The 21,679-nt window shown below is 37.3% G+C and overlaps 2 protein-coding genes across 5 annotated transcripts in view; both read right to left on the reverse strand.

The window, feature by feature from the left end:
• The window catches only part of LOC114357419 (zinc finger protein 543), a 33,643-nt gene extending 31,776 nt beyond the window's left edge, over positions 1-1,867 (reverse strand). The window contains exons 1-3 of the mRNA XM_028311014.1: positions 1,715-1,867; positions 889-973; positions 580-722 (exon numbers count right to left, since the gene is read on the reverse strand). Of these exons, the coding sequence (XP_028166815.1) occupies positions 580-722; positions 889-972 (227 nt within the window). The 5' untranslated portion in view covers position 973; positions 1,715-1,867. The remainder of the gene's footprint in view (positions 1-579; positions 723-888; positions 974-1,714) is intronic.
• Positions 1,868-4,272: 2,405 nt separating this feature from the next.
• sm (heterogeneous nuclear ribonucleoprotein L) overlaps positions 4,273-21,679 on the reverse strand; it is a 99,585-nt gene continuing 82,178 nt past the window's right edge. For 3 of the 4 annotated variants that reach the window (XM_028311027.1, XM_028311025.1, XM_028311026.1), the window contains 8 exons: positions 18,368-18,463; positions 16,619-16,729; positions 14,604-14,725; positions 12,987-13,137; positions 10,689-10,807; positions 9,626-9,714; positions 9,081-9,204; positions 5,394-6,531 (listed from right to left, as the gene is read on the reverse strand). In XM_028311027.1, the coding sequence (XP_028166828.1) occupies positions 6,528-6,531; positions 9,081-9,204; positions 9,626-9,714; positions 10,689-10,807; positions 12,987-13,137; positions 14,604-14,725; positions 16,619-16,729; positions 18,368-18,463 (816 nt within the window). In that variant the 3' untranslated portion in view covers positions 5,394-6,527. Of the gene's footprint in view, positions 6,532-9,080; positions 9,205-9,625; positions 9,715-10,688; positions 10,808-12,986; positions 13,138-14,603; positions 14,726-16,618; positions 16,730-18,367; positions 18,464-21,679 lie in introns of all 4 variants that reach the window. The other variant, XM_028311024.1, reaches the window with a different exon arrangement.

Here is a 21,679-nt window from a genome sequence, read left to right on the forward strand (position 1 = left end):
GGGCCCCTGGCCATAGTGGGCCCCTAGGCACTGGCCTAAAGTGCCTTATGGATAATACGGCACTGGGTAAATGATAATACAAAACAACAACCATTTAACATCTGTCATGGTCTAATCATATTATTTTAATCGCATAATAACATTATTCTATGCCCTATGGTTCTAAAAGAGTAATAGAACCACACATATCTTTTTGAGGATGACGTAAAGGGTGAATAAATACTGTATCTCATGTTGATAGCCCAATTTTTTTTTATTTTATTTATTTATTTTCGTATAGTAGTACAAGGGTACATAATACAATGAAAAAACGATGACCCCTGCAGAAGTATAAAACTGTGTTATCAACGCCCTCCTCCAAGAAACAATACTTACATAATTTTATATCAATAAAAATAAATAAAAGAGAAATAATAACAAACATCAGTCTTTCCTAGTCTGACGTCAGCATTTGGATCAGGAGCGTCAGAATTGTAAACCAAATCCTACATTTGTTTCTGATTAGTTAAAGAGTGTAATCCTTCTGTAGCATAGACTGAATACCAGATAATGACCAACATTATTATATGTATTACTCACCGTTTTGTAATGCCATCGTACTCAACCAACGTCCTGAGACATTTTTTGCAGATAACTTGCGATATCAATGAAGACGCTTCCAGGCTCTTTCCAATGATCTCTTCGATTATTTCTGGTAGTTTTTTATCCGTTTGAAATGTAGTCTGTTGGAGAAAATAATATTGATGATAATGTTAGAATGATAAGCCTGTGCAATATTTTACGAAAATGTTATAGAATGAGGTTTTAAAAAATACAAGAAATGTAATTTATTTTCATATAATTTTCTATTCTGTCAGTAAAGTTTTAACAAAAATAATATATACATACGTCATCATCGAAAACATGAACACAATGCCTTGTTGATGTTCCAACTGTGACGTTACAGATGAAACAATACTGTACTCGCTCCATCCTGAAAACAATATTAAGTTAGTGTAAACAATTTTCCTGTAAGTCATCCCTGAAGATAGCATGTTTTTATTTATTTAATTAATTAATTTAGGTTGAATTTGTCTCTAATTCAAGTTTAATTTTCAAAGGTAGGAACATGCTTAAAAGTTAAAAGATAGGAAAGATTTCCAGACATGAAAATGCATGTAAAGGCCTATTCAAACCTGAGCGATATTCGCTGCCGCTGTGGGTAGAGGTACATACCGCGCGGGTTTCGCTCAGGTATTTAGTATCAAGTATCGCGACGAATACCGCTTAGGTCTGAACAGTATTATTACCGCATACACACTGGGTTTTCTCTGCTGCAGACCGAATACCGCTTAGGTCTGAATAGGCCTATAAGCAGTCCTTCATGACTACCTACTTACTTAACTTAAAGTTATGTAAATTACGGAAAAAACTAGCATTATGAATCTGAAAGCAATAAATAAATTGCTTTTGTGTTAAAAATATCCCCATCATCTGTATGAAGATGCAATTAATTAATTGAGCAATAGCACCCGTGTTTTGTTTGTTTTTATTGTTATCAGTCCGATTCTTATCTGGCAAGTGATTTCAAAACTGTTGCCACCATAACTACACGAATTTGAAACCGGTTTTTCATTACTTTCTATAGAAAATGGCAGCCATTTTGATGTCATTTGGCAAAAGAATTTATAAAACAGAATAAATGTGGGCAGAATAACATAAATTATCGCTTTACCTGAGTTATTTCAGCCGAAATCCATTAATTATTAATTTTTGAAGGTTTCCCAATCCTTTTTTCTAAAATATGTTGTCAGCAATGCAATGATTTCCACAAGCACGAATAGCCACCATTACGATTTTAATAATTTCCATAGACAAGTGACAAATTAACAAACGGGTTGTCAGTTTGACGTTTAGGTTTAGTTAATTTACATGACTGTAATTCTAATTTACATTAAATAATAGGTGTTTATAATTAATATAAATGATCGTAAAATTGTCTGGAAATTAATCAGCAAGTAATAAAAAATATTAAAAGATTAGCAAGTAAAACTTTTTTTGTTAGATCATATTGTTTATGGTCGTTATTTTTACCGTTATCGTGTTATGTTATCAGTGGCGGGTGTGTCTATGGGGCGGGTGGTTCAAAATTTGAAAATGAGTTTTGAACAGAAATTATTTATTAGGGGAGAGTTCGGTATATTGTACCGCCGGGTAAATTGTACCACCCTCATATTACGTAAAGTATTTATTGAATGTCTGTAATTGCAACACCCAGCGATACACAACTAAAATCAATTAATATCGGCCATGTGGTTTTTGCCGTGACAACAAATACGTGTGTTTTATTTTGAAAAGAATTTTTTCATTGTTTTCAAGTAACTTTTGACAATACATGTTTAGATTGTAATTTTGTTAAATTTAATCACAGGGTGTTTCTAATATATTATTTAGAAGCGTAAATTAGTGTGGATTACAATTATTTGAAACATTTTTCGGTATTCATAAGCTATATTTTTTACCGATTTTTTAAAAGCGCTATCACCTAGTCGGCTAAATTGTACCACATCAAACTGTATGGAACTCTACCAAAGGATTTTGAATTTTTTTTAGTAAATCATATTTTGAAGTTACAATAGCGTAGNGCTATTATTGATGCATATTTTCTGCAGCTTTTGGATGCTCGCTTTTGGTGATTTGCAGAAAAACGTTTTTTCTGCAAATCACCAAAAGCGAGCATCCAAAAGCTGCAGAAAATATGCATCAATAATAGCAAGCAGTTGTCGTTACTATTAATTAAATAAAAAAAACTAAAAGCCTCACGATCACAACTTTTGACAAATAAAAACATCTCACCACTTCTCCTCACAACAACAGTATTTTTTATTCATACAAGAAGATAAAAATGCTATTAAAGAGTTATATTACAAGAAAAATCCTCGCTTCGTCAACAGCTTTGTCTACAATTGTTATGCTGAGGTAATTAAATTTTCAATTTCCAAAAACCAAAGATTTCACTTTTGAGCTCGAATGTACCTACTACTGGCGCCATCTAGTTTGCTCCTCCAACAACGTCCTACTATTTTTCTGAAGCGCAATTTTGGCGGGAGAAAAGGCGACTTGCTGCTTTGTACGAATATTTTATTGTATCACTTCACTTGTTAGTTAAAAACACTGCAAATGATTAATTATGCACAAAATAAAGAATAGTGAATACAACTGAAATTCTAAATTGGTGCGTGTTGTAAGTTATGTAAATATTGAATGTTTTCTTGTTCTGTAATTTATTACTGTAGGTCTCCATTTTAGTGAGTGGTTTTAAGATTTCCGGGGGGCAAAACGAGTGGGTCTAATATCCCTCTTACACTGAATGGACATGAATGGACTCTTACATGAAAACTGGCTCAATAAACTGGTAGACCTATTTCACTAGTTTAATTGTAAATTTAAATGCTGCACTCGAACCGCGGGAATGTATATTGTATAGAAATAAAAATGTTTTTGGAATAGCTCTGTGTGATTTTTCTTCGCCTTATGCCAATTGAAGCCGTACTTAATCTACAGGGTGTTTCTTGTAAGGTGTCAAGCCGAAGGCAGGTGATAGGTGAGGACTAGACCTATCGATTTCACCCCCATGTATGTTCTACGATTTTTCGTAGTTTAGAAGTTATCGTTAATTTTGTGATTTTTTCAAATTTCATGACCTAGTGGCTTAATTTTTTTTTTATCTTTTTTTTGGGTTGACTTTNTAGTAACGACAACTGCTTGCTATTATTGATGCATATTTTCTGCAGCTTTTGGATGCTTGCTTTTGGCGATTTTGCAGAAAAAACATTTTTCTGCAAATCACCAAAAGCGAGCATTTCCGAGCGAAAAACGTCCCACTGAATGTAATCTAAGTGGGACTAGCGCGGATCTATTTTTTCACTCTAAAGGCACATAAGTAGGTCTTGCCTCGAGATAATAATATGCTTGTATAGGTATCTTGAGGTCTCAAAGCCAGCGAGTTTTTGAAGAAGTAAAATTGCATAGCCATTACAATAAAAGGGCTTTTTGTGCTCAACCAACAGTTGGCACCACTGACGAGTGACAGGACCTTACTCCAGTGGCGCCAGCTGGTGAGTGCTACAATACAACTATAGCCCTAATTGAACAATTTTTATTGGTTGTTTAAAAACTGGTACTCGGAAGGTAGCATTAACTTACTGTAAAGGTCACGCAGTCATGTTTTGAAGTGGTTGTGTCGAAATGAAAGAATAATTTGTTGTGTTGACATGTATTTAATGTTTAACATGTAACTACAAGTACCTAAATCCAATGAAAGGTAAGCTAAAATACTTTGAAATAAAGGACACTGGAACTAAAAAAATACATCTTATGTTTATTGTTATTGTAGTGCTGTTTCTTGTGTTATTTTTGATAATCTTTTTAGCTATGCTTCAAATATTTTGTTGTAGTATGTGATTTCAGCCTGCAAAATTGGAAAGTTATATCTTGAGTTTTTTTTTTTATAAAGTAAAAACTCTTCCAGTTTTGCAAACTAATAACATGTTATGTACTATGAGTAAATTAGTGTCAAAATGTCTGTTCGTAAAAAATATTATAATTTAAATACTACGCTGAACTACGATAAAATTATTGTTGAATTTAAAACAATTAATAATATAATCTCTGTACATTTAACACAAACAGAAGTAAGCTATCACGACATCCATGTCCTAGTACTAAAACATTTATTTTTCATTCGAAAATAGTTCTAGAGAAAAAGATATGCTTCTATTTACCTGATAACATTGAATTTTAATGTTAATAATTTTAAATCAGCTATTTATGGAACTATTTAATTGGTGACTACTCACTGTTTATGTCATGAAGTAATGTCTTTTTCTATTTAGACCCAGTTCTTCAAACATCTATCAAAATATTTTTCATTACACTAGTCTTTTCGATACAACAACATTAGTACTTTTTGGGAATTAAATTTTTAATTTTTATGTTGGCAGGACTGTATTTTGACAGTTGTAAAGTATAATTTGACTCTTTCTGCTTGCTGTGATTGGCTGACTTTTGACGTGTCAATGTTTGAAGAACGGTTCTTAGTTTTTCACTGTACATTTAGTATTTTAGTGTCTGTGTCAGTGATTGAAGTACAATGTAGGTAGTTTAGAGAGAGATCGTTCACCTAAGGGCCTTGGACCGAGCGCCATTCCATAAACAGTAATATAGACGATCTACCACAAGAATCACACGATACAAACATTAATCTTAGACACGAGAACAAAATATATAAATAGATAATAGCGCAATCATGGTGTTTCACATTTATTGACCTGGACCTAATTCTAAATTATCCTTGTGCAGGCTTTTCACTCATTTTCGAGTAGTCGCTAAATTTGTTTTTTTTTATATTTAAGAAAAATTTATAGAAAATCCATACTGTCATATTTTTTCACTAATCGAATATAATTGACATTGCAATGACGCTTACTACTATCCTAAAGAGTGCTAAACTATTTCTTACATTTAGATATTTTTTTGGTTCTTACACAGTTTATTAAAAATGGTCAAAAGAATCGATGACTACTACTTTTCAAGTTTTTGAAATCATGCAAAAATAAAAAAGAAACATGCACACTAAGCTCGGTGCTAAGACTGAAATCAAAATGAAACTCAAATGTGTCTACCTTATACCACAGTATCTTTATTTCTTGTACATATTTCACAACTGTCAAGTTTACAAAACAACCAAATTTTCAAAATTATAACTCGTGCGTCGAAAGTCATTTTCAGTCGACGAACGCACAAAAAGGGAATACAAACCGAAATATTATAACAATTGTCTTAAACAAACTCACAAATTAATATCAATCACTATAACTCACTAAAATGGGAAATTGCAGTACCATCCTCAAAACTCTATTGAAACTAAACTCTTTTTTCCTAGAGATAAAGTCGAAAATTGCGTAAGCCATAAAATATACATCGTAGAGTGTTTGAAAATGGCACTGGGAACGAATAACTAATAAATTCTAATATTACACAAATAAAATGGGAATATCACTTAAAAGCTATCTAAGCCGCTAGATTTAATAAAGAAAATGCACAACGCATCCAATAGGGCGAGGCCCTGTAACAACAAAAAAGAACAAAAAAAAAAAGAAAAATAATAATATGGAAATGTAATATGTGTTATAAAATATAATAATGAAAAAAAATGTTACTGTGTCTATTCATATATTAAAAAAACTAACTGTTAATGTCTTTATAGAAGTGATCTAAATCACAAAAATGTAAATATAAGGAATTATTAAGACGTTGTCATTGCGAAAAATCTGCCCGGGATTAAATTGGCGCGACTCCAGTGACATTTGTCTTTTTTTTAAATAGGACGCGAAAGCGTGTCTAAGGAATCGTTTTTAAAGGCAGGGTAGATTTTTCGTGTCGTGCAATGGCAACCCCCTCCCCCCGCAGTCGTGGTGTGGCTGTGTGTGTCAGTGTGTTGCCGTCCTTCTTGATATGTGTTTGTGTGTGTGCGCCGCTCGTCGCCGTTAGCTAGAAGCAAATACGTTCATGTGAGTTCGCTGTTACGGAAACTGAATTTTTTGAGGCGAATATGGGGATAGGTGTATTTTTTAAACAGATTTTTTTCTTTAAAAAAACCCATATTCGTTCAAAACGTGAAAATGTAAGTACGGATTGTTAGGTATCGTAAAGATGTATGTAAAAAATTCCGAATGAGTAAGAAAAGACAAAAAAAAAGAAAACCAAAAAATGTAGAAGGAAACGAAAATCATAGGGGGATTGAGCAAAATTAGTCACATGTGAGTGATCGAATATTCGAGAAAGACATGTACTAATAGACGTTAAATACACATTATTTATGATTGTAGTAGAATTATTTGTCTCCGTGATATGTAATTATTTCGAAGTATATATCGACATGTATTTGCTAAAATAAAATGTACAAATTGACATTATTTCTTGACAGGGCAAGCTGATGTACACCCGTGCACAACTGCACAATCCTATATAATTTAATTTTATACACTACGACTCCCTAGCTCAGCATTTAAGTACAAATCTAAATATCAAGCATAAAGCGTTAAGGTGATTTTTTCACAAAATATATTTAACACAGTTGTGCACGAGTGTACATCGAGTGTACAGATACAATATACACTTTACATAAATCTACATGCTCTTTTTAGCAGATATTCAAATTGACATTCTAGTCATACCAATCCAACGAGATTGTCACAAAGATATGTCATTCCTCACATTTATTTATACATTAAAACTTACTATTGAGTCCATTAAACTAGTCTGATAAAATTTTACATTATTACACACAAACATTGCGTTTTTATATTTTTAAATATTTTTTTTTATATTGAACATGACACTTGAGTACTTGATTGTACTTTAAAAATCTATTGACGCAAATTATCATTTTTTATAGCATATGTACATTTATTTCTTTTTAATTCTCTCTATTTATATAATATGTATATTACAATCTATCATCTTTTAAAAACTTTGGCGTATTATTTGGCTTAGACGAGGCAGAGAAGAAAAGAAAGCAATATGTAATTTTGATTTCCATTTAAAAACTACTTTAAAACGCGGGTTCAAGGTACAATTTCGTTTATATTCTTCAAATGCTCCAGTGTCAGAGTTTATTTTTCTAAAAAATGAAAGTTTTTAAGAAAGTTTTGTGTACAAGTCATCTTTACAAGAATAGATAATATTTCGTATATAACAAAGAAGGTATATTATATAAAAGCAGACATCTTATATTTGCTTGTTCAAATTCGTCTAGCAAATCACGATATATATTAGAAAAGTTTTAGAATTTGCAGGCCTATAGACTAACGGATAAATCTATTCTACGTAAAATACGTATGAAGTTTTTTTTTGCAGTTTCAAAGCTGGCAACACACAACAATGTTTTGAATGAATGAAGCTTCAACCACACCAACGCGTAAGACCGCCAACGGCCGAAGGCTTGAAATAAATAAACCTTCAAAAAAACTTGTCTGGTAATAAACTTCAGAAACCTTAAAATAGGTACTTTTATAGAGATTTATCTCTATAAAATTTTACATTATTTTAATAAGAGCCACTTTTTAAACCTTTACATACTACAATCGAACCAAAAATTGGCTGTAGATTTTATCAGGAAGGAGTGGCAACAAACAAATTTTATTCGAGAGTTAATAAAGTGTTGCCAGCTTGTATAAACTGATGGTTATTTCCCATAGTGTAAAATGACGCGAATTTTAAAAGTCGATGGAAAAATATATACTTTATGTATTACATAAAACGCGAATGTATATTTTAAAATGTGGCAGGGAAATAGTTTAATAGTAGGTATGTATTTTAATAAAATTTCCATAGAAACAACATAATAATTTCCCAGTTACAAGATTTAGGAAAAACAGTTTAAAACGACCAAAAATATCACCTCATCAAAGTATTTTCAAGCAAATATAGAGATAGTCATAATAATTCTATGGTCCCTACTGTACAAGAGTTAAAATATATTATATTTGATGAAAACACGAAATATTCAGTCCGTTTTTAAATAAACTTTTGGTAACAACATTTCATTATGCAATAAAATTTTGACTAGAAAAGGTCCGAAAAAATACAAAATAATTTATAGCAACGAGAGATAATGAGAACTAGGTTAAACTACATCTAATATTGCACACTCTAAGTGCACGGCAGTTCAATGGGCAAGTTCAACAACAAAATCAATCACGGATATTTTATTTTAATTATTTACAGCCCCAACTCATAGGCCGTTAAAACATTGGTGTATGAAAACGTCAACATCACTAAATTATTACAATGACTTAAACTACAATTTGTGCAAGGTAAAACATGAACCAGCCGTATAACAAAAAAACTACTACGACACAACAGAATACTAAAAACTACTATTAACAACGCAATACGAAACTGGCAACATCGAAGTCCTCCAGCGTTGCCAACCTAATAAAATCCGTCTTAACATTGGTCCAACGTCCCTAAGTCAATTTACATGTCTTTTATACCACTTGCGTATTTATACATAGGAGATTAGGCTAATTTCTTACTAGTATTCGTGATCAACGCCGTTGTTCTGTCCGGTAGGGCCTGGGCTCTTGCCTTGGCCCTTCCCTTGGCCGATCTGCCGCGATGAAGAGAAGCACAGCTTCATTATGAAGGGAAACTTGGCGCCTGGAAGAAGTCGTAAAGATTATGTTTTGTTTTTCCAAAAACTACTTAGGCTCGTTTGAACATGACCTAAGTTGCATGATTACTTTAGAGGTTTTTTTAATCCTGAATTCAATATACCCATAGAAGGCATGGCACCAACATGGTTTCTTCCACTACTTCTTGGCTCCAGCATAAAGCTGGGTGTTTTATTCTCCGGAAGTGGTGGATGTGTGCCTTGAATAGAGCGAAGGGAATACTAATAAAGATATAAAAGAATTTGATAATTATGGAAATATATACATCGTAAAGGTAGCAGGGAAGCGCTGGACGCAGGCCGCTACCAATCGATCAACATGGAAAGCATTGGGGGAGGCCAATGTTCAGCAGTGGACGTCCTATGGCTGAAATGATGATGATGGAAATATAAGTTAAATATAATCACCTGGGTGTTGTATGGTGGCGTGATTGCACGCCATGATGGCCATCACCGATTGCGATATATTCTGGAACTCCATCAGGCCCGACGATGATCTGGAAAATAAAGTTTTGGTATTTTTAATATCCCTTAATTTTTTTATTGATACTTATACCACGTAGACTCATGGCCGTTGTGGAAGAAAACAATCTCGAGTAGATGTGGTGTGCGTAGATCTTCCACTTGGTGGACAGACGATCTGGTCTGGTCGCGGGAAATACTTGGATACGAGCAGCGCAAGACCGATAGTTGTGTAAATCCTTGGGGGAGACCTTTGTCCAGCAGTGGACGTCTTTTAGCTGAAACTAACGAACGAATCTAAAGTCGCTGACATATCCCAACGGATTAGCAGACCTTTGTCCAGCAGTGGACGTCTTTTAGCTGAAACTAACGAACGAATCTAAAGTCGCTAACATAGCCCAACGGATTAGCAAGCTGAAGTAGCAATCGGCAGGGCACATAGTACGCAGAACTGACGGCCGATGGGGCAGCAAGATTCTGGAGTGGAGGCCTCGTACCGGAAAGCACAGCGTAGGACGTCCACCCACAAGGTGGACCGACGATCTCATAAAGGTAGCGGGAAGGCGCTGGATGCAGGCACGTAGGTACGGCTTCAAGGCTCTTTTTCCCATATTTCGCTCTTGTAACGTTGCGGCTTAGCTGTTTTTCACAAATGATTTTCTTACTCGATATTTGGATTTAGGATACCACTAACGACATCTATTGGCGTGATTTGGAAGTGGTTTGCAATAGATGGCGTTTTTTGCTCAGTCAATTAAAATATATTTTAATGAAACATTTCCTAATGTTTTTATATTGATTATTCTATTTTTTAAATATAATATTTTCAGTGTTCTGGAAATTGTTTTCATCATGGTTTTTATTAGTATTTACTTTTTGTAAGCGGCAAAACGAAACGTCTCGCGATGTCGATGGACTCGCGACTGTCAGTTGAGCTGTCAAATCACGCCAATAGATGTCGTTAGTGGTCTACAAGTTTCCTATAATACCCGATGGACAGACGACTCACCTCTCGCTCTTGAGTGGGAACTTAGAGATGGTATGCGGCGGCGAAACCCCGTAGTCCTTGAACACTTGGAGCAGCTGGTCGTCCGACACGTCAGGCGGCGTGTTGAAGAAATGCAGCACCTGGAGACGATGGATTTTGAACTTTATCTACTATACACCACTAAATTTTTATCACCGAAAAAATTTTAACAGGTTATGTAGAAACGTGTGGAATATTAAAAGCAAAAGAAATGGTTTTCATGAAGTTAATTTTTTTTATTAAATTTTCGTTAGTCCGTATTTTACGCGTCACAGCTGGGTCACTCCGCCGCTTGCTAGAGTAGTCGTACGCGCTCGCACGTTGCATCGATCTGTCTGTCTCGCTCACGCCTCGACCACGCTTCCAGTGTTATTATTACATACTTAGCTAACTTAGACCATTATTATTTCTAATAAGTGTTACATTATCGTACTTAAATAGTGCTAGCGACGCGTGTGTCAATAAATTACCAATTTTAGGAGGATATTTTGAGTCACTTTATTTTACTCTTTTTTTTGCACAAATGGGATCAGTATCAATAACTCATTACCCAGAATTTTTTTTTTCGGTGATTAAAATTTAGTGGTGTATAAAAATAAGTCGGGTTTTCCTCCCTGACGCTATAACTCCAGAACGCACGAACCGATTTCCACGGTTTTGCATTCGTTGGAAAGGTCTCGGGCTCCGTGTGGTTTATAGCAAAGAAAATTCGGGAAAAGGGGGTAAAACGGGATCCACGGGTACGAAGTCGCGGGCCGCGGGCGGCCGCTGCATTACAAATAAATATAAATATCCTTGGACATTTTACACTGCGCTTCTAGTCCCAAACTAAGCAAAGCTTGTACTATACTTATACTATACTAGACAACGGATATAAACATACTTAAATACTTTTTTTTTGTTAATACCCAGTCCAATACAAACAAATATGTTCATGCACACAAATGTTTGTACTGTGCGGGAATCGAACCCGCAACCTCCGGAATATTTGTCCGTTTCGAACCACTACACCAAACGGCCGATAAGGTGTGAAATCTAATAAGACCTATGACAATGCCCTTTGAGACTGTCCTGTGAACTCCTGTGACACTTTCCTATGACAATGTCCTAGTCCAATGCCATGTGACACTATTCTATGACAATGGCTTATGACACTGTCCTATGACAGTGCCCTATGACCATAACCTATGATACAGTCCTATGACAGTGCCCTATGACACCATCCTAAAACAAATTGATAAAGGACATTATGGATGGATTGTTATTAACAAACAATGCCTAATGACACCGTCTCATGATAATGCCCTATAATGGCCCTATACTGTGACTTTGTCCTTTGACCATGCCCTGTGACTATCTCCTATGACATGACTCTCCTTGTCCTATGACAACGCCCTATGACTACGTCCTATGACTATGTCCTGTTATCTTCGAGGGGGGCTGTATTGTTCTTGTGTATGGAGGCAGGCATGAGGAAGCGGTTGTTCTTGTTCCCGACGTAGTCCTTGAACGAGGGGCTCTTGTCTGCTAGGGGGTAGGGCTTACATAGGGATGACACTGTCTTATGGCTACCCCATGACACTGCCCTATGACATTTTCCCATAACAATGCCCTATGGTCCTATCCTATGACTTTGTCCTTTGACTATTCCCTATGACAATGTCCTATGACAACGTCCTACGACTATGTCCTGTTACCTTCGAGGGGGGCTGTATCCTGTTCTTGTGTATGGAGGCGGGCGTGAGGAAGCGGTTGTTCTTGTTCCCGACGTAGTCCTTGAACGAGGGGCTCTTGTCTGCTAAGGGAGTAGGGCTTACATAGCGATGACACTATTTTATGCCAATGCCCTATGACAATGTCCTATGACCCATGACAATGCCCTATGGCAGGGATGGCGAACCTTTATGTATCAACGTGCCACTTTTCCGAAAAAAATGTTTGATAAAGTCTTAGACATGCCATCAAATATCACCTAATGCTATCAATGAGGGGTATAGTACAAGTGGCGCCACTGGCGAGTGACAGGACCTTACTCTACAGTAGCATTAACTGATGAGGGCAAATACGATAGCCCTTATTTAAAACATATTATTTACTTTTTATTTCATAGTGAATTTTGTGATAGGTGGGCGTGCCCTAAATATTGTGGCGCGTGCCATCGATGGCACGCGTGCCATTGGTTCGCCATCCCTGCCCTATGGTCCTATCCTATGACTTTGTCCTTTAACTATGCCCTATGACAATGTCCTATGACTACGTCCTATGACTATGTCCTGTTACCTTCGAAGGGGGCTGTATCCTGTTCTTGTGTATGGAGGCGGGCGTGAGGAAGCGGTTGTTCTTGTTCCCGACGTAGTCCTTGAACGAGGGACTCTTGTCTGCTAGGGGGTACGGGTTCATCACCTCTGATAGGTACGCTTGCTTTGAGAACCTGTAAGAGAAAACAAATTATTATAGCTAGTATTAGAAAGGTTGTCTAGATTGGGTTGTGGTTTAAGGGGTGATTGATGTCACATTTTAGACAATTTAGGTTGATATGAGATTGAAATTAGGTTTTCTGTGAGTTGCGTTTTCTGAGATTAGGTTTTCGTATAGTTAGGTTTTCCGAGAGTTGGGTTTTCAGAAAACTGAGTGTTCGAATAGTAAAGTTTTCAAAACCTTAGGTATTCAGCAAGTTAAGTTTTCGAAGTTTTCGAAATTTAGGTTTTCAATTTTAAAAATATCTTTGTATTGTGTTTAGGCACAGTATGGTAGCAGCAATAAAACTAGGTTTTTGATGAAATTAGAGTAAATCTATTCAGATATACTTTTACAGTGTGAGAGCTGGATGGCAAGTGAACTACCTACATTATACAAGAATAAAAATCTATGGACGCGCCTATGTGTCGACACAAACACTTTCACGAGATCGTTGTTTTGTTATTAGAAACCGCACAGGCACGCGCACTGAACAATCTTGATATCAATGTAACGTGATTAATAGATGATCCCTAACACAAAGCTGGAAGGGTAAAAGGGGTAACGAGACTATTCGATTTTTTTCAATAAAAACAAAATAAAAAGTAAAGTCCGGTCGCAGAGTAGATAGAATTTCGTCCGATGACCCCAAGCTACCCATCATTATCGCTCGCGCGTAATTATAATGCTATCGCGACTGTACTACGAGCGGCCGCAGTGAGTGTGCGAGCGCGACAGCAATATAATAACACGCGAGCGATAAGGATGGGTAGCTTGGGGTCATTGGACAAAATTCTACGTGCTCACAGACCGGCCTTTAGTATTAGAAAATTGACTGAATTTAGTGGTCTAAAGGGTGAGGTCATATTTCAAAGTATTTTTTGCGAAAGTTAGGTTTTCGAATAAATACTTGGGTATTCCAAAAACTGGGTTGTTTGGTTTTTGATTAGCTAGGTTTTCGAATAGTTAGGTTTTCAGATAGTTAGGTTTACGTATTGTTAGATTTTCTGTGAGTTGTATTTTCGTAAAGTGACGCAATTAATGGATGACCTTTATCCCAACTTCCCAACTAATATTATAAATGCGAAAGTAACTCTGTCTGTCTGTCTGTCTGTCTGTCTGTCTGTCTGTCTGTCTGTCTGTCTGTCTGTCTGTTACGCTTTCCCGCTTAAACCTCGCAACCGATTTTGATGAAATTTGGCATAGAGATAGTTTGAGTCCCGGGAAAGAACATAGGATAGTTTTTATCCCGGTTTTTGAAACAGGGACGCGCGCGATAAAGTTTTTCTGTGACAGACAAAATTCCACGCGGGCGAAGCCGCGGGCGGAAAGCTAGTAATAAATATAATACGATTTATCTTAGCTAAAGGGGTTAAGGGGTTAAAAAGTGTTAATAAAATTAATTACTAAAAATAAACGCTTGTAAAATATCCTACTTACGCAAGGGTCAACGTGTAATCGCCAACGGTGACATTGTTAAGGTTCTGCACGCATCGCTCCACGGATACCGGGTCGCCCATCTGCACCATCGCTGTGCCTTCTTTGGTCTTCAGAAACTTTATCTGGAAGTTAAATTGATAAGATTATTCTTCCGATGTTTGCATATTTGTCCCTTATTCGCCATTTACGAGAGAGTGAGAGGGGAGAGTCGAGTGTTGTCTTATTCTACTTTGCTGGAACCACACGACTTAGTAGTTATGTAACCTTCAAGTAAACACATCTAATGGTAGTATGTAAGATCAGCAGGTTCTTCAAAATACCAGTGACCTGCCAGTTAAAAGAAAATGAAGGCAGCAACTCGGATTCTAATGCTTCAACCACACCAACGCGTGCAGGTCGGCGACCGCATCGCGGTCTATTCCACTTTGATCACCTGGCTTTGATGACCCAGGTGATCAAAGTCCACTTCCAGCGACAATTTAGTGTCCTATGATCACCCACGGATACTATGCCCTGGGTGATCAAAGTGGACTCCAATTAAATTATTATTTTAGTGTCCTTTGATCACCTACATACAAATCACACCTCCTCTGAATAGACACGTCATGTCCAATTGTTGTAAGTACAAACATTTTCTTAATATAGTAAATTTTTTTTACAGCATGAAATATTTTAAAGCGTTACTTACCTGAACAATGTTTGTCCGTACATTAAGTATAAGAGGAGGTGTGATTTGTATGTAGGTGATCAAATGACACTAAAATAATAATTTACCTGGAGTCCACTTTGATCACCCAGGGCATCGTATCCGTGGGTGATCAAAGGACACTAAATTGTCGCTGGAAGTGGACTTTGATCACCTGGGTCATCAAAGCTAGGTGATCAAAGTGGAATAGACCGGCATTGCACCTGCACGATCACTGCGCGATCGTGGGGAAATGACAGGTCGCGTGAACTGTCATGGGTCGCGCGACCTGTCATTGGCCTTGGCGGTGGCGATCTGCACGCGTTGGTGTGGTTGAAGCTTTAGTCTTGATGGTAAACGTGTTATTTTTTTTTTAAATCCACTGGTTATTGAATCCACTAATTTTAAAAAAAAGTTCAATGGGTCTGCCTCGATATAGTTCCAAAATACTGAACTGTCCTATGCATGACATTGACAGTGGGGCGCCACCGTCAATACCGGATCGCTGGTTCCGATTTTTGCCATGTTGGAAACCATATAGTTGAACGATTGTAGCGCCCCCCTGTCATTGAGTTTGGTGGGACAGTTCAGCGTGGGTCATCTATATTGCTGGGGTGACATGACAACCTGTCAAGTTCACGCGACCTGTCATTGGCCTTTGATCTCGCCGTGATCGCGCCGGCGATGGCGATCTGTGGGTCTAGACAAAGTGCAAATTATAATCGCAAACCAGTCGAAAAGTGGTCGAAAAGCCCCTTTTTTGTATGGAGTTTTGACGGATTCGATTTTCGATTCGATCAAAAAGTGCGTTTTGTCTAGGGGGGCTGCACGCGTTGGTGTGGTTAAAGCTAAAGTGAATGGCGAAATCTTCCATCGAAGCTCGATAGACACACTTTGGGTCGCTCGCTGAGCCATAGGAGTAAGTAAGTAAAAAAATTGGATTAGTCATCAAAATGACAACTTCTCAAAATGACAACCGGGACGCAAAATGTCCACAAATAATCGAAATATCCGAAATAGACAACATTAATATGAGAAGTTGTCTTTTAGCGAAGTTGACATTTTAAGAAGTTGTAATTTCGAGAAGTGGACATTTTGCATCCCGGTTGTCATTTTGATGACTAAGAGTAGGCGCACACCGTTGATTTTTCGTCGGCCGATAGTTTAGTCGGGCAGTTGATCAGTATGGGCATGTATGGGAGTGCGCACACTACGCGCGAATTCGATTTGGCTGATTCTTCATACAATTTAAAATCGGGCACAACTATCGGCCAACTAAAAATCAACGGTGTGCGCCTACTCTAAGTCAAAAAATTACGTAACAACTTACCCTAACAACATTCCCGTATAAACAGCACAGGTTGAACAGCCGGTCGGAGTTGACGGTGCTGGGGTCCAGCCCATACACCATCATCACCGCACCCTGCTGAGGCGGCCCGCCCTGGAAACAGGGGGAATTTGTACACTATGTGGCAATACGACTGTTACTTCGATGGTGAGTGTAGTGGAAGTTAATAAATGAAAAGAGTGGACAGTATAAGATTACTTGTCTATTCGGTATTTTACAATAATATCGAGACCGTTTAGTGCAAAGTCGTTGAAGAGAGTGCGTCAGGATCGTCTTCATCGATGTTCGCTCGCGAACCGAACATTGCTCGTTGCTCGCACGCCGCCCGCGAGTAATGTCCGTGAGTAGACAACGACGATTTGGCAAAATATTTTTCACATTTCAGTCACATTAAGTCAAAATATTATTAAACTTCGTTTCTTTTCAACCAAAAGATGTACTTAGTAGGTATTAGTCTGGTCGCCGAACACGTAATTATATTGCTGTCGCGCTCGCACACTTACTGCTGTAGCACAGTCGCGTCGCGACAGCAATATAACAATGCGCGAGTGATAAGGATAGGTAGCTTGGGGTCATTGGACGAAATTCTACGTGCTCGGCGACCAGACTTTGGACGTAGCTGGATCTCCACAACGACCGGTGCTAAACCACTATAGTTAAGAATAAAATCTTGGTTGGACCTGGTGTCATTAAAATTGTGGAAATCCTTAGGGGTCACCTTTGTCCAGCAATGGACTTCTGGATGAAGAACCGAATAAACGGAATTGTGGAATGAAACGAGATGGACAGAGATGCAAATAGAAGCAAGAGGTTGCCAAAAATGTTTCAATTATTTATTTTACACTACTTTAGTCGTATTCAGATGAACTATCTGCTGAATCCATACGAGTATTATCTTTTTCAGTCGATGAAGAAAAAGGTATTTTAACTTGCCTATACCACGAAAGACAGTCGACCGTAATTGCAAAAAGCAAAATATTTTTTTAAGAGCACTGTGGTTGTGCCTCAACTCTTAGGCCCAGAACACACGGTGAAACGCAATTGCAACGAAACTTTTGAGTTGCATCTATCAGATTCCGTTGAGAGACCACACATGACGCGACCATTTCAAACCGGTTTCAAATCCGTGTGTTCTGGGCCTTACGCCTTTATTCACAAACGTTACTATGAGGTCTCACAGTGCTCGTGGACGCACAGGGTCACACACGAACCAATCACAGAGCTCTATTCAACGGTGTGCGTACGATTTGCTGCTTCACTTAAGCAAGCATCGTTTGTGAATACGGGCGTTAGTCCCCCTTATAGGGGTTTCATTGCCTATCTAAAGGTAGCATTCGGATCAAGACGACCGCGACGCGAGACCGCGACTCGAGACCGCGGCCGGCGACCGCGACCCACTGTTTTATATGAATTAATAGGAAGTGCTGACGGATGCAAGCAACCGAGTCGCGCGACGTGTGGGCGTGGCCTGCCGGCTACTTGCGTCGCGCGACTCGGTCGCTCACAAGACAGACAGATGCAAAATGGCCGTGTTTTCTTCGCACGAAGACGAAATTTTAATAGAATTAATAAGTTTCGTATGGGTCGCACGACTCGTGTCGCGAAGATTCGTAAGTAGCTCTCGCCCTGCGACCTGCGACCGGTTGCCTGTCGCGGTCTCGGGTCGTGGTCGCTCGTCGCGGTCGACTTGATCCGAATGCTATCTTAAGGGTCACATCCTGATATACTGACCTGGTTTTGTGGGGGCATGGGGGGGTGGTGCATAGGGGGCGGCGGCACGAACCCCTCTCCGCCGTAACCCTCTGGGCCGTAACCGCGACCGTCGCGCTGTGGGCAAAAGAACACACTACATAAAATGGGGTTTCAATGAGAAGAAACATAAAAATAAATAACAGAATATAAAGATGGTAAAAGCCCCTGACCACAGAATAAGTAATAGTACCAAGGTACGTGACTTCGTCGCCTGAAAATAGTTTGAATATTTTGTCCCGTTTTTGCAATATTTTTGATTGAATTATATCTTTAAATAAAAAGAAGCATTTATAGAATATACAGGGTGTTAGGTAAATGGGTATATGAGGTTCATATACCCATTTACCTGCATGGGCTAGTGCCGGCTCATATTATGAGCCGGCACTAGCCCATGTCACAGAATAAGTAATAGTANATAGACATTCAGTAAAAACGTATGATAATTACGATGATGTAAGTCAAAAGAAGCTATAACAATAAATTATATGACTAAAATCATTTCGAAATCTGCCAAATTCTCGATTTCTGCATGAAAAATGTGACAACGCTCTTAAAACCGATTGCGTAGAATCTTGTAACTTAGTAAGTGACGTAATCGGTAAAATTTTAGCTTATATTTAAGTAGGTACTTATTTATATTATGTTATTGCTATTTATCTATGAAAATAAGACAAAATATATGTTTTATAAATACTTAAGAGTCATTTACTTCGATGGCATAGGCCGGTACATGATATCGATTCTGCTCGACTGCACTCTCCCTTTAATAACCCACATTATTAACTTCTCTGAATAATTTATTTATTTGGATAAGGATTAATATCATGTTTATAAAAACACCTTCGCAAATAATGCATTATTTTAAAACAGATTTTTTTTTGCATAAAAATGGTTATTATGAGCCAACCTTAAAAGATAGACATATGCTACCGCGGACTTTTTTAAAGAACTTTTAAACGGGAACAATCCTGTCATACATGATTTTTGCGAAACTTTAACCGTTTACGCAGCGTCAGCTCTTAAAAGGAAAAAAATCACTGATTTGAAATATTCTTGATTGGTGCTCCGCTCCTATTGGTCTTAGCGTGATGATAAATAGCCTAAAGCCTTCAGGAACTAACGGGCTATCCAACACAAAAAGAAATTTTCAAATCGGTCAAGTAGTTCCTGAGATTAGCGCGTTCAACCAAACAAACAAACAAACAAACAAACAAACAAACAAACAAACAAACAAACAAACAAACAAACTCTTCAGCTTTATAATATTAGAATAGATTTTGTATGAAAATTAAAAAAAATAAAATGATAATATCAAATTTCTGACTTCACCATACCATTTATATGCCCATGTTAACATTGGCTAGTGTCGGCTCATATACCCATTTACCTAACACCCTGTATAACGTAGATATCTGAATAATCTCAATTATACGAGTAAGGCAATAATAAATCATTCATTAAATAGTACGAGTAATCCGTTTTAAATTACAAAGCAACAATTGCATTATGAGATTTCACACAGCTCAACACGCTTTTCAGATCTTAGGGCTAGCGCAGACTTGCTACTTTAGCATCGGCGATTAAATTAAGTCGCTGAAGAAACGAAATATATCATTTATGAACTGAACCCCAAAACTAAATTTTGGGCTATAATAGGGTAAAATTCTGGTTATAATAATGCGTATACATCTCCACCAGTGGCATTCGAATCTCCAAACGTAGCTATAGTCGAGTATAAGAACCAATAAAACCGTCAAAAAACGACTAAACACTGTGGCATCATCATGTGAAATGAAGGTAATAGATGCTTTTCAACAACAAAGATGATGTACGTAAACATTGAAAAAATACACGTGAGCAATCCAAGTAGCACGTCTACAGCGGTCTTTAGAAATAATTTTCCTAATTATTATTTAATTGGGCTAAATTATTAGCCTTCGCTTCGCCGGGACACGTTCTTCTTATGGTTAATTTATTTTTGCTTCGTCCTTTCAAACGGTGATAATTATAATTAACTGAATTCAGGGGCTTTTGTATGACATAATTGGGAAAATGGCGGAGGAAAATCTTGACGCCTCTTGTGTAAAACGTTTGATTCTATTATGACCTGGATAAGGAGTAATATCACAGAATAATAATAATAACTACGTACAGAAGGTTTTCTTAGCGAAGGTATTTAAAAAAATATGCTCAATGTCGCTAACAATATGGTGTAATTTAGCTTGTCTTAAGAGTCGAGCACCATTTTGTTGACAAACGCCAGTGATCGGTACTGCGCCGAAGCCATAGGGCCAATAGGGCTGATATCGGTAAAGTGATTTGTGATGTGAGGTGCCAAACTGCGGAAAATGGCGGAGGAAATACATGAATAGATAAGCATGAATTTTGTAATACGAGTTTGTAAAAAACTAAAGCTCTAACTAATAAAGAGTCGATCAACATACACAGGAGCAAAAAAAAAAATTAATAACGTAACACAAAATTATCCAAGCACAAAGAAAACATGACAAGTCTATTTATAATTTCAGTTTATCACAAGATAAAAATAGTTCCAATTCACAAAGAACACGAGAACTAGATGGTGAATTAAATTAACTTCGATTTTTACGACCTAATAAAACAATTACTTCAGCTTTAGATTTAGCAAAACTGGGATAAGGTCACGACGTAGATAATATAAATATAAATATGTATTTCGAACCAGAAAGTGACGTTACAAGTAATATAAAAGTTATTTAAGTTCGACCCAAAACCCAAAAGGTCTTGCGACTAACTTCGACCCCTATGAGGATAGGAGAAGTTACTCAATCATAGTAAGATCGTTAAAAGTTACATCACATTTGTAGCTAGAATTTATTTCTGATAAAAGAAATTTGTCTATATTTGTAGCTACTTGCACCTCTCTACTTATTAATTTTAGACGTGTTTTTGAATCACGAACATGATTTACTCCCGTATTCACAAACGATGCTTGCTTAGGTGGAGCAGCAAATCGTAATCGAACGCACCGCGTTGAATAGAGCTCTGTGATTGGTTCGTGTGTCACCCTGCGCGTCCACGCGCACTGTTAGACCTCATAGTAATGTTGTGAATACGGGCGTAAGAATGTGATCTTGTATCAGACCAGCAAAAAGTATTTTTTTCAATAATAAATAAAAACACGGTAAAATAAATAAAAGCACCATCTCTTGTTTTCGCCACAGAAAATCTCCACCATGCAACTGAAGATTTGAAACTCGTTTCCAACAGAATTAAAACTGGTCGTTCATCAGGGCTCAGTTACCAATTTTT

The sequence above is a fragment of the Ostrinia furnacalis genome, unplaced genomic scaffold (genome assembly GCF_004193835.3).
Source record: "Ostrinia furnacalis isolate ACB-3 unplaced genomic scaffold, ASM419383v2 OfSCF3149, whole genome shotgun sequence".
Taxonomy (NCBI): domain Eukaryota; kingdom Metazoa; phylum Arthropoda; class Insecta; order Lepidoptera; family Crambidae; genus Ostrinia; species Ostrinia furnacalis.